We start from the raw sequence: 13,232 nt of genomic DNA on the forward strand, positions 1-13,232 counted from the left end.
TTAATTTCAATTTTTATTTAAAATTAAATGAACAAAAACATATTTAATCTATATTTTAATTTTTGTATAATACAATGTATTTTTTTCATATTTTCACTATATTTTTATTTTTTTGAATTATTTTCTTAATCGGTTTGAATGTTTGATCTTTGTTTTTTTTTAATTTGCACAATTGTTTTAATTGGCAAAATAATGATTAGTTACATTTTTTATCATACCTAGTATTTTTTTCAGAATAAACATTTATTATATTTTAAATTTACCGTAATCAGGTTATGATTTCAATTTATAGTGAACATTTTAAAGTATGATATAAATCCATTTTATTATTAAAAATTTCTTCAAAAAGTTATCTAAATCTATTTTGGAATGAAAAATTTAGAAGGTTACCGAAAGACAATCGGTTGAAAATACAATTATTATACCTATACACATGTATATAAGTTCTCACATTTTCTTTTAAATGTATTATTATAGTTTAAAAAATATTTATTGTTATAATTACAATTATTTATATGTGTTTTGCACACATTGACAAACAAACTGTTTCAATATACAAGTGTGTATGAGTTGGAGTTTATAATTAATTTCTATTATTTTATCTTTTTTGGTCTTACCCACTAAAGAGGTAATTTACTTAGTTATAAATAGTTTTTATGTGTATATACAGAGCTTATTGTCATTCCTAAATTACAAATCATAAGTTTAGAAATATGTTCCAGTTCCTCAATTTTTAGTTCCTAAGTTTTTCCTCGAGGTAAATTATTTATTTTCCAAGTTTTTGGTCAAGGTAACATTTAAAATGTACTGAGAAAGGTGCTTATACAAGAGGTAGAATATAAAAAATAAACTAATTAATATATAAAATGAGTATTTTATCATTTTTTAACTTTTACATTACAAGAATGAGAGAAAATATAACAAAATATTTTTTTTGTATGTTTTTCTTAGAGAAAAGTGTTATATTTATAAACGAAAATATAACTTTAAATTAAGTTATTTAACATTATGTTTTTTCATTTTTTCATCAAGAAAACTGAAAAACATTCCACTTCTCTCTTTTATTTATCTCTAACAATATTTAAAACAAACACATGTTAATTCAAAAGGAACTGAAATATTTTTTAACTTAATTTGGTAACAAAATTCTATTCACTCTCAAAATAAATAAAAAGATGTGATCTAATTAGCTTAAACAAATACTAACAATTTTTCTTGTCATTATTTCACCATTATTGTTATCAATATTTAGCCATTGACATAGCTATGTTACCATTGTCCTTCTCATAAGTGATACAATTACACAAAGACATAATCTTAAATTGATTTCACAAAATAGAAATTATAAAAATTTGAAACTGAAAAAAATAAAAATAATCTCTAAAAATTTCCAACAATCAAAATCTCTCTAGAGTTACTCCTTCCCTCCACTTTTTTTTTTCATTTTCTTATACAATAATCTCGAAAGACTTATTTATTTGTACGTAGCTATCATCCATAAAATTTAAGATTATATTAATTAGTTTATATACATGTATTCAGTATAATATAGTCATAAAAAAGTACAAAAATTTCATAAATATTTCATTAAAGTTAAAAAATATATATTAAATTTATTATTTTTTCTAAAATCCTTAATCTACATTTCAAAATAATAAAAGGGTATTTTTTTTATGGGCATTGGTCATACCTTTTTTCTTTAAGAGGTACACATTTAGTGAAAAATAAAATATATTTTTTATGGTAAAGTATGCTCAATTGCAAGTGGAGCACATGTCCCTCGTGAGAGTTCAAGAACTTTGTATATATATATATATATATATATATATATATATATATATGTACATATATATATATATATATATATATATATATATATATATATATGTATATTTATATATATCTCCTCAAGTTGACAACTTGACAGTAGAAAGATTATGTTGTTGCTTAGCCTCTCTGTTGATAGTGTGTCACCCCACCTCCCACATGTGTGATGGATTACACAAAATTTTATTCTTCTCAAAATATTCACATCTCATACAGTTGACAAAGTACATAAACTACATCACCATACTCATTTGTTTTTTCCCAGGTGATGTGTTTTTGTTTCTTAACGGATAGGTTTACAAGCAAGAAATGATGTTTCATCTACAACAGAGTAAATCATGAAGAAGGTCAAATATAAGTTATAATTAGCATGATAAAATGAAAAAACAACAATGTTTTTGTTCCAATTTAGAAGCACCTTAATTAAAGTGCACATGGTGTTCCCTAGCATATTTTCTGAGGACAGATGAAAATTGCCATGCATTGTACTCTTTGGTCTCAGTGTTCCACCTGTTTGGAGCAATAGTTATCTTTTTTTAGGTTTTCAACATCCTTTGTCTTCTTCTGACATTCAGTAACACTAAACATCAATAACATGATTGCTATAAGAAAAAGAAAAAAACACATTAGAGTACAATTCAAATAAAGGCAAGTGAGTCGAAATAATTGAATGGAATGGTGTAATGCAAGGAAACTATAAATGGCACGTACCATGAACATATGAACATTACTTGTAGCCAATTTTGTGTAAGCAAGAAGAGAAAGAACATGACAACTTATTGACAACATTGGTTTGGGCCCTTAATACTAGCAATCCTCTAAATGGGCTTTAAACAAAAATCCACCACAAATATGGACAATGATAACTCTACTTGTTTTGTTATCCAATATATATAAACTAAAAAATTGAAGGATTTTTATATGAGAGACAGAACTTTTTGTTATACAATGTTTAAAATCACCTATAAAATTTGTATGCAAAAATCATTCTTCCACTTGACACTCTGTGAATTTTTAAATAACTCACATTATTTTATTTTAAAAGGTTTAATTTTAGCTATTCACAAACAATTTTCAATATATATATATATATATATATATATATATATATATATATATATATATATATATAGATAGATATTTTATTAAAGATTTTTTTATTGTGAAAAATGAGAATATTATGATGACAAATGAACTTATTTATGTAATATTATATGAACTCGTATCGATTATGACAAAAAATCTTTATGTTAATTTAACATAAATATAGATAATACCTTATTTTACATTACAATATCATTTTATATTCATCATTTTACATTAGTTACAATATCATTTTATATTATTAAAAAATCATAAATATTTTAGTCTGAAAAATTAAACAATAAAAACTCAATTGAAAAATATAAAAATTTAAAAACTCAATATATATATATATATATATATATATATATAACTTAAATAAAAAACTAAATTAAAAATGTATTTAAATTTATGAAGATTTGAAGCTTAATTAAACATAAATTATAAATGTATTTTAACTTAAAGCTAAAAAATCTTCCATATTATTCCCTATATCACATAGTCGATAATTTGATGTCAATTAACAAAAGGTAAAATAAGTGTAGTTTTAAATTTTATATATTAAAATTTTTAAAAGTAAAAGTTCAAGTGATTCATAAAAGTATAAAATTATAATAGTAAATATGTATAATTTCTATCTTACACATATAAAAACAGACACATATATTATTGTGGAATATGTGCAATATTGTTCTAATAGTCCATCTTCACTAGCTGATGTACGGAGTTTTCAGTCTCCTCTTTCAAATCTAGTAAGTCTTTGAGATGGGAAGTTGATAATAGACTGAACCAAGACTGAGATTTGTTTTGGTGTGGTTTTTAATGAATTAAAAATAAAATAAAATACATAATTAATAATAATAATAATATACATATATTTATTGTTACTGTTTTATTGTGCTGGACTGTGCTAAAATACAAAGGTACGTCTGGTTGGTGGCATCACACCAGAATTCATGCAGTACTCACCAAACATCACCTATCGTCTGCCATTATTCACTCTCTTTCTTCGTCTACTACTTCTTTTTTCTTACATATAAATAAACAATAATTTTGATGATGTTTTGTTTGATATTTTTGGTGTCAGGAATGCTTTTAGTAGTTCTGTTCACTCAATCTTAGACTCAACTTCAAAACTTGGTCATCTTAGTTCCTATACGAAGAAAATTCATCCCTGGATTATGAAAATTAAGTGTAAATTGAAAATTTAAATAAAGGTAAGTACGATAAATAATAATATATAAATAAAATATGCACGTGCAAAATTTATATAAGATAATGCTAACTAATTAATCTTTACTTGCATTAAAAAACAATCAAGAAGATCACTAAATATGAAAATACTGTGATTATAAGGTGGAAGAGCAGGTAAGGTAATTGTGAAATATGAATAAGTTGTTATAATTCAGGATGACTTCTAAAGTGAGATAATTGTTATTCCACTCATATTTTGGTTATCTGTCTTATGAATTTTTATGATTAATATAATTTGATATTGAAATTAATTTAAAATGATTTATACTTTTTATTGTTTTTGTTGAAAATATATATTGAATAAGAAGAAAGTTTTCATTGATACCCATGACATGAAAATTATGGAAATTATACAAAATTTTGTTAACACGTTTTCAAAATCACTTATCATTTTACTAATATTTTTATATTAGTTACCCAACCTCATATTCTTTTAGTAAAAATGACAAGACAATAAAACAATTATGTCATTTAGTTAAGAGAAAAATTAATTATCAAATACTCAACTGGAAAATATAAAATTTTATTAAGTATTTTATAGAAAAAAAATTAAATATTAAAAATATTAAAATCTATAAAAAAAAATTGAAACTTAATTAAGTAAATTATTTGTTGATTCTTTAAGTTGTTTAGAACATATTATAACAGATTAATGCTGTAAATATAAAATATAATAAGAAACTTTTAAATAAAAAAAAGATATTTATGTTTTGTTAATTGGAGAGATAGTAATTGGAAGTAGATAGTAATTTAACTTTTAAGGAGTAGATAGTAATTTAACATTTAGGGTTTTCATTGACAACATAGGTATATATTCTAAAGAAAAGCTACAGGAGCGCGCAGCATCCTTCGGAGCAACACTGATGATGTAAGACTATCGATTCTATGTATTAAGTTTCCTTAGATAATTTAATCCTATTTAATATAAATCTGTTATTTGTTAACTGTTATTTTGATTCAATTCTATATTCAAACTACTGCGTTCTTCCCGATCTCTTTCTTTGAATGTTATTTGGTATACAGCCGTTTATTAGATCTAAGTTATTTAGTTTCTTACGTTTATTAGATCTAAGTTATACAAATCCTTTTTTGTTTATTAGGTGTAAGTTGTTTTGTTTCTTGTATACAAGCAGTATACAGAACATACACAAGCAAATCAAAATTTAAGTTTTATATGGTTTAGATGGAGTGTCGGTGGGATCTTTATCTTTTACATGGAGAGGAATGATAATTATGAAACCTCTGTTTGGTATGCAGTTATATGATACTTTTGAGGGACACAATGTATTATATTTAGTGATCTAAGTGAAGAAGTACGCTAATTTGTAGAGTTAGCACACTGAGATATTAGAAATGGAGTATAAGAAATTGGATGCAGAATCCAAATAGATATTGTGAATTATAAGATATTTATTTTACATAGATTGTTGCTATGGAGGTGAATGAACAAATGTTTAAATAATATGTAGTGATTGTTTTTATAATGTTATGGTTCTTGCTTGGTTTGATTGACCAATGGTCACGGAAGCTTTGCAAACATAGAATGTGGATGTTATGGAACATGGAATCTGTAGTCTGACAACTCAGTGTTTTTGAATCATGAGGTTTTTTGTTATCATTAGTACATTTTTGGAAGTTGCAGTTTTCTACACGTCATGCCTGTTTTATTTTATATGGGATTTGATGTAATATCTATAGAAACTGTTGATGTAATTCTGCTTTATGCATTTGATCCATATCCCGTATGTCGAGTTTGTACCACTAGTTTTTACTGATAACAATGTCAACTTTGCCCGTGAAAAAAAATAGAGGAAACACAATAGGATTATTAAAGTACTAAGCATTAGATCATGTACCTTGTATTTATGTATGCATGTTTAATGAAGTCCATTTAGTGTAGAGTTTTTTCATATTTTCCTGTAAGTATTAGTGGTTTGGGTCTTCTGTTTCTATTCGTGCTTGAATATGAAAGAGTTTATGTGTGTTCTTTTGGGCATTTTGCCATTATTATAATACGATAATTTTTTCTTTTTTTTTTACAACAAAATCATAGAATTAATGTTACACGAAGTAACCATAGTTCAAAATTATACAAAAGGTAGAAAATATTAAATCTCCCACACACCCTCTTACATCATAATTTGATACTCACAGTTAAACTAGAAAGAATATCAACTCAAAATTTTGCTGCAAAAACCAGAGGAATTGCTACCAGAATCTCTGAGAAGCCTATATTTTCAATCTAGCAAGGAACTATATGAGCATTAACCAAAGCACCTCCATCCAGCATCTTGCTAACCCATGCAGCGCTCCCTCCAAAACCTATCAATCTTCATCAATTCTTGTTACTTGGTGTGAACTTGACATATAGTGTATGAGCTTTTGTATTTCGTCCACCGCCTAATGAAGCTTCATAGCTTCTCTACTCTGGTGCTAAAAATATTGCATACGGTATTCTTCCCTAAGTTATAACATATGCTCGCCATACAACAAACTGTGCCCCTTACCCACTTGACATATTCGATTAATTTTATATACATTAGATACGAACTTTATGCCTCTTGTTCTGCTGTATAATACAATAACTATGCGAGAGCTTTTAAATTCTTACAAGAATATACTAATTAAACTATAAAACCAAAAAACGTGGTGTTGGGTTGTAATCGGTTCAGTCTTAAATTTTTTTGTTTGTGATCTCATTGACATGTATTATGTGCGTCTTTATTTGAAGTTGTTTAATAATGTCTCGGAATTTACCAAAATTTTATTATTTCTATTTTTTGAAACCAAAGTAAGCGCAAAAATTCCTCGAGTTGGAGCATGGGCCTGCTAGATCTAATGTTAGGTCCACAGTTGTTGGAAAATGTTGCAAAGGAAACTTTGGCATATCAAGTCTTGCATTTGAATTATTTCCAACGCAAGTTTATTCTATCCAGTGGTAAAGATCATACTATGAACATTTTAGCAAGAGATCATATTCTTCCCCTCGTGACTCCTGGAACTGAGAGTACTATTACAAGTACTAGAATTAGGATACCAAATATGGGGAGTGAAGGATTTGTCTGTTCATCTTTTTTATCAACTGTCAACGGAAATTCAAGAATGATTCATTTCATTAGTTAATTCAAAACCCCTGTGAACCCCGAACAGATTATTCCTAATCCTTTCATCCATAAAATGACTACTGTGATGGAGAAGATGACAAGGATTCTAAGGTTTGTGTTCTTTCATTACCATTTAAATGTTAATATCTATGTTAAATATGATTATAATAGACTAGTGTGATTTGCAACATCCACTTTGCCATTGAAAAGAGAGACAATGAGAGATTAGAATTGAGATGACTTTCAAATTGTTTGTCATCACAAAGTGCAAGAAGACGAGCTATAAGATGAGGATTTGGTTAAGCTAAATTTTTATAAACCTAGGATGTTCTTTTATACATAGAGATAATATTTCAAGATAATAACTTGAAACTCTAGTATTTAGGGAAATATACACAACTATGTTACCTTACTATTCTTGAAGTCTCGGATTGGATTTGTCTCTTCCTAGTATGAGTATTGTACAACAGTATTCGTTTCTAGAGAGTGAATACCTTAGAAGTGTCTAAGGTATGGATGAAAAGAAAGATGTGTTAGTGGCTTTTTCTTAGTCTCCACCTCATCTTGAAGTTCAATTCTTAAATTGTGTCAGACTATATAACCTAAGATAGACTATAACAATAATGCCTATCTTGGAATGATGAAGAAATATCAAGATAAAATGTGGTAAGAGTTAGGAAGAAACTATAGTTAGTTATTGAGATATTAGCTGAATATCATAACTTATAATGATTAATACTTGGATTTTTATAGGAAAATGGAATGATCATTTCCAGTAATCATATATTCCAAGTGTTGCTGTTTTTATTATGTATAGATGGATGTGTGGAGGCTTCCCTTCAATAGCTTATTGTGATGTACCAGAACCATGGCAACTAGGATTTCAAGATGCGGCAACACCTATAATGCAAGGAATAATGGACTTGCATCACGATGTCTTTTTCTTCCTTATTTATATTTTGGTGTTTGTATTATGGGTCTTGGCTCGTGTTTAATGGCGTTTCAGGTCTAAAATTAGTCCTATCCTACGAAGGATTGTTCATGGAACCAGCATTGAGAATCTCTGGACAATATTTCCTAGTATAATTCTCGTGTTCATCGTTATACCATCATTCACTATGTTATCCTCAATGGACGATGTTGTTGTGATCCAGCCATTACTATCAAAGCCATTGGGCATCAATGGCATTGGAGTTATGAGTATTCAGTCTATAACAATTCGGATGAGCAATCACTTGCTTTTGATTGTTAAATGATTCCAGAAGATGATCTAGAATTGGGTCAACTACGTTTATTAGAATTTGACAGTAGAGTGGCAGTACCAGCCAAAACTCATATGCGCATTCTTATAGCATCAGCTGATGTACTTCATCGCTGGTCTGTACCTTCCTTAATTGTGACATGTAATGCAGTACCTTGTCGTTTGAATCAAATCTCAACTTTTATACAACGAGAAGGGGTTTATTATGGTCAGTGCAGCGAAATTTGGGGAACTATCAGAAATGTTTAATTTAGTTTCCTGTTAAAATGAGACATAACCGTCTAGTTGCTTTTCTTAGGTAAAGTTGTCATCTGCAAGTTGTTCATACATGTCTTTTAGTGTGACAACTCCTCATGAGTATCCTCACACATCCTCATGTCATGGAACATACCCAAGTATGACACCTGAAAAAATGTCACACATTCTTTTTCTTCTGTTCTTAAATATTTCTAGTTTGTTATTGATCGTTGACCAAATTCTTACACCTAACGATTCTACCTGGTATGTTTTATGGCCACTTTTGTGTCATGTTCAATTTTCAATTTGAAAAACTGAACCCTTTTTAAATTTGTTATATCACCTGTGACCGATTACTGGTCTGAATTTATTTACTCGATGTTTTCCTTTTGTGGATTTCTATTTTTTGTTTTTGGGAGTTTTTCAGTGTTTAGAATGGGGTTGAGATTGTTTGACATATTGGATAAATGGGTTTGGATCTACGAGTGTTAAGTATGATTCCGTTGTTTTTGAGAATTTTGAATTGTGGTATATGGCTGTTTTTTGGGGAGACCAGCATCAGATTATTGGATATTAGAGAGTGATAATTGTGTGCTCAGAAGTGTTAGTAGAGAGTGAGAGTAATAGTTGTTATACTGACAACTAGTAGCAGATAAGTTTAGTTTGTTGGTATGAACTCTGATTGGTTTTGACACAGCGATTAACACTCACTTTTACCGAATAGAATGCACCCGAACTTGAAATATGTAAAGGGTGTGCTGTTTAAAAGTTCTGATACTTGTCATATTCAGGGACTCCCTTCCCTCTGGTCCCTTCTATTGTTATTTATCCATATCTGGTGCTACAATTTTCCATTTGGTTATCCTCTTCGTATCAATTGTTAATCTCAGCGCTAGCATATGAAAGGATATAGCATCTAAACCTTCCTGTATCTGAGTGTTTTTAATAAGCTTATTTCTTATATTTGCGGGCATATCAAATTAATTACTGTATACCATGCTGATATCTTAAACTGCTTGTTTTGTAGGTTTAAACATCTGCAATCCAATTGGTCTGATAGTAGTACTGATAAAAATGTCGGAAGGAACCAATTTGGTGCTGGAATCATCTGAAAATGGTACGGATTTGTCTCAGGAAGACATTGACACCATTGAGGAAACAGCAGAGGAAACAATTTTGTCAAGACAAACTTCTGTCAACCTTGTTCCTTTTATTGGTCAAAGATTTGTATCTCAAGAAGCAGCTTATGAATTTTATTGCAGTTTTGCTAAGCAGTGCGGCTTTTCAATTAGACGACACCGAACTCGAGGGAAAGATGGGGTTGGAAGGGGAGTTACAAGGAGGGATTTCACTTGCCATCGTGGTGGTTATCCCCAGATTAAACCTTCTCATGACGGAAAGGTGCAAAGGAACCGCAAATCATCTCGCTGTGGTTGCCAAGCATACATGCGTATTGTGAAAAGGGCAGATTTTGATGTCCCTGAATGGCGTGTTACTGGTTTTAGGAACACACATAATCATGAGCTATTAAAATCCAATGAGGTGCGCCTTCTTCCAGCCTATTGTCCGATATCTCCTGATGACAAGAGTCGAATATGCATGTTTGCTAAAGCTGGAATGTCAGTAAGGCAGATGTTAAGACTGATGGAGCTGGAGAAAGGGGTCAAACTTGGTTGTCTTCCTTTTACAGAGATAGATGTAAGAAACTTGCTGCAGTCTTTCAGAATTGTGGACAGAGATAATGATGCCATTGATTTGATTGCTATGTGCAAGAGGTTAAAGGATGAAAACCATAACTTCAAATATGAATTCAAAATAGATAGTAATAACAGGCTTGAACATATTGCATGGTCCTACAGTTCATCCATTCAATCATATGAGGCATTTGGCGATGCTGTAGTTTTCGATACCACCTACCGAGTAGATGCTTATGACATGCTGTTGGGATGTTGGCTTGGTGTGGACAATAATGGCATGCCTTGTTTCTTTAGTTGCACACTTCTACGGGATGAAAACATACAATCTTTCTCATGGGCTCTCAAGGCAAGAACCTTGTGATACTCTAACTTGATAATCTTGTTTGCCATTTCCCAATTGCCTGCTCTCCAGTGTAGGTTTAAGTTACTGTGCCAAAACCTACAATATGTTAGCTTTTGATAATGCTTTTGCAAAATAAAATGTGAGAGCAAATTAACTGTATAAATATAAGTTAGTATGAGTATCTAATAAATAGTATTGTTTGGTTAACATGTGGCACAAGTTAAGAATTAAGCACAGCATTAATTATTGTCATTGAATTACCCTAATTACTTGAAGAATAAAGAATCAAGTGCTGCTTTTATTTTCACGGTAAGAACCTTAGGATGTGCCCTATTAGCTCCTATAAACAAAACCCATAATGTCAAAGCAGTAAAATATTGCATAGTTTTTTCTTTTCAATGTTTGATTCTTTGAAAGGAATAATTTTTTTTTTCTTGGTAGTATAATATTGCTGATAGTTTTGTTGAAATTTTTATGCTGTAAATTTCCTTTACATGATGTTTATGAGATTTGTTTCGGGAGTGTGTTTTTAACCTAATCATCGCCACACAGGCTTTCTTGGGGTTCATGAAAGGAAAGGCTCCTCAAACAATATTGACGGATCACAACACTTGGCTGAAAGAAGCTATTGCAGTTGAATTGCCTGAAACCAAACATGCTTTTTGTATATGGCATATACTTTCCAAGTTCTCTGATTGGTTTTCTTTACTTCTTGGATCACAATATGATGAGTGGAAAGCTGAGTTCCACCGGCTCTACAATTTGGAACTGGTGGAAGATTTTGAAGAAGGCTGGCGGCAAATGGTTGACAAGTATGGACTCCACACAAATAAACATATCATTAGCCTATATTCATTGAGGACATTTTGGGCTTTACCATTCTTGAGGCGCTACTTCTTTGCAGGATTGACCATTACATCTCAGTCTGAGTCCATAAATGCTTTCATCCAACGTTTCTTGAGTGCCCAATGTCAACTAGAACGCTTTGTGGAGCAAGTCTGTGATGTATAATTTGTTTTCTTTAGTTGTATTTCTTGATATGCTATGCCATTTTTTTAAATATTACTTTCTGCAGGTGGCTGATATTGTTGATTTTAATGACCGAGCCGGAGCGAAGCAAAAGATGCAAAGGAAACTTCAAAAAGCGTGCCTCAAAACTGGTTCACCTATTGAATCCCATGCTGCCACTGTACTTACTCCCTATGCCTTGAGTAAACTTCAGGAAGAGCTAGTTATGGCGCCACAATATGCATCCTTCCTGGTTGATGAAGGTTGTTTCCAGGTCAGACACCACTCTCAGACAGATGGAGGATGCAAAGTATTTTGGGTTCCTTGTCAAGAGCACATAAGCTGCAGCTGTCATCTGTTTGAGTTTTCAGGCATCTTATGTAGACATGTGCTACGTGTCATGTCAACTAATAACTGTTTCCACGTCCCTGATCAATATTTACCAGGTCGATGGCGAGGCACTGGTTCATCTTCTGTTAACCAATTCCGGGGTACCACTAGTAGGGATCAGCCTGAAAGGATGCAACTTTTGGAATCCATGGTTTCAACATTTATAGTGGAATCCATTGAAACTGATGAACGTCTGGATGTTGCTTGCGAGCAAATTTCCATGGTGCTATCACGCATCAAAACTCTTCCTAGGTCTCCACATGGGGTGAATGACATTGCATTTGGTTATCCATCAGATTCATTAATCCTCCCAGAGGTAGAAGATACTAATGGAATGATTCACAACTTTACAATCACAAATCCCCATGATTCTATCACTACAGGAAAGCTCAAGGAAAGAAGAGCCAGAGATGGAGTCGACCTCACAAGGAAGCGAAGACAGTTTTCTGCACCATTGTGTGCTCAATATGGACATGATCCATCTGATTGCTCAATAATGGCCACTGACAATATTAGTGGAGATGCATTAGGGTACTTGTAAAGTGGGTGGAAGTAGTAATGTTGTACAAAGTAAATGCATTTTTTTGGGGGGTACATAGATGCAATTTTTTTTTAAATTTCAGATGCATGTAATGTGCATTTTTTATATTTTCCGCCACTCCAGTGGTACACATGTTGCCTCCCTCTGTTTACAAGAACAAATGTTTCGGTGCTTCTTGCACCATTGTATGAGCATGAGAATTTAGATTTGCTTTAAATGCTTGTACATTTTGTGCATGTGTATAAAGAATCGTTTTTTTCTTGTATTTCTGTCTTCAAACATGACGTTTGTAGTTGTGTAGGTTTCACTTTCATCTTTTTATCTTTTTGGCGTCATTTTTTCACAAATTACGTTGTTCAAGTCCTCATTATCAATCTTAATTGATTAATTAATTAATGATAATTATTAGCAATAAAGTAAAGACCACAATTTATGTTGTCAGCAAAGAAATAAGAGTATGATACTAATAGGTATCTCAACCCTTTTA

At 30.7% G+C, this 13,232-nt stretch overlaps 1 protein-coding gene and 1 pseudogene across 4 annotated transcripts; both read left to right on the forward strand.

Annotated features, from left to right (window-relative positions):
• Nucleotides 1–4,958: 4,958 nt before the first annotated feature.
• On the forward strand, nucleotides 4,959–12,962 carry LOC108322310 (protein FAR1-RELATED SEQUENCE 11). 4 transcript variants are annotated; one of them, XM_017554359.1, is made up of 4 exons: nucleotides 4,959–5,032; nucleotides 9,794–10,809; nucleotides 11,359–11,811; nucleotides 11,882–12,962. In XM_017554359.1, the coding sequence occupies exons 2-4, from the start codon at nucleotides 9,841–9,843 to the stop codon at nucleotides 12,743–12,745; spliced, it is 2,286 nt and encodes a 761-aa protein (XP_017409848.1). In that variant the 5' UTR covers nucleotides 4,959–5,032; nucleotides 9,794–9,840; the 3' UTR covers nucleotides 12,746–12,962. The 4 variants fall into 4 exon arrangements, with proteins under 4 accessions (XP_017409848.1, XP_017409849.1, XP_052732710.1 ...); XM_017554360.1 differs by having other exon boundaries at nucleotides 11,359–11,802; XM_052876750.1 differs by lacking the exon at nucleotides 4,959–5,032 and adding an exon at nucleotides 5,194–7,379.
• Nucleotides 7,386–9,782, forward strand: LOC108322311 (cytochrome c oxidase subunit 2, mitochondrial-like; annotated as a pseudogene).
• Nucleotides 12,963–13,232: the final 270 nt, after the last annotated feature.

Source organism: Vigna angularis, chromosome 4 (genome assembly GCF_016808095.1).
Source record: "Vigna angularis cultivar LongXiaoDou No.4 chromosome 4, ASM1680809v1, whole genome shotgun sequence".
Taxonomy (NCBI): Eukaryota; Viridiplantae; Streptophyta; class Magnoliopsida; order Fabales; family Fabaceae; genus Vigna; species Vigna angularis.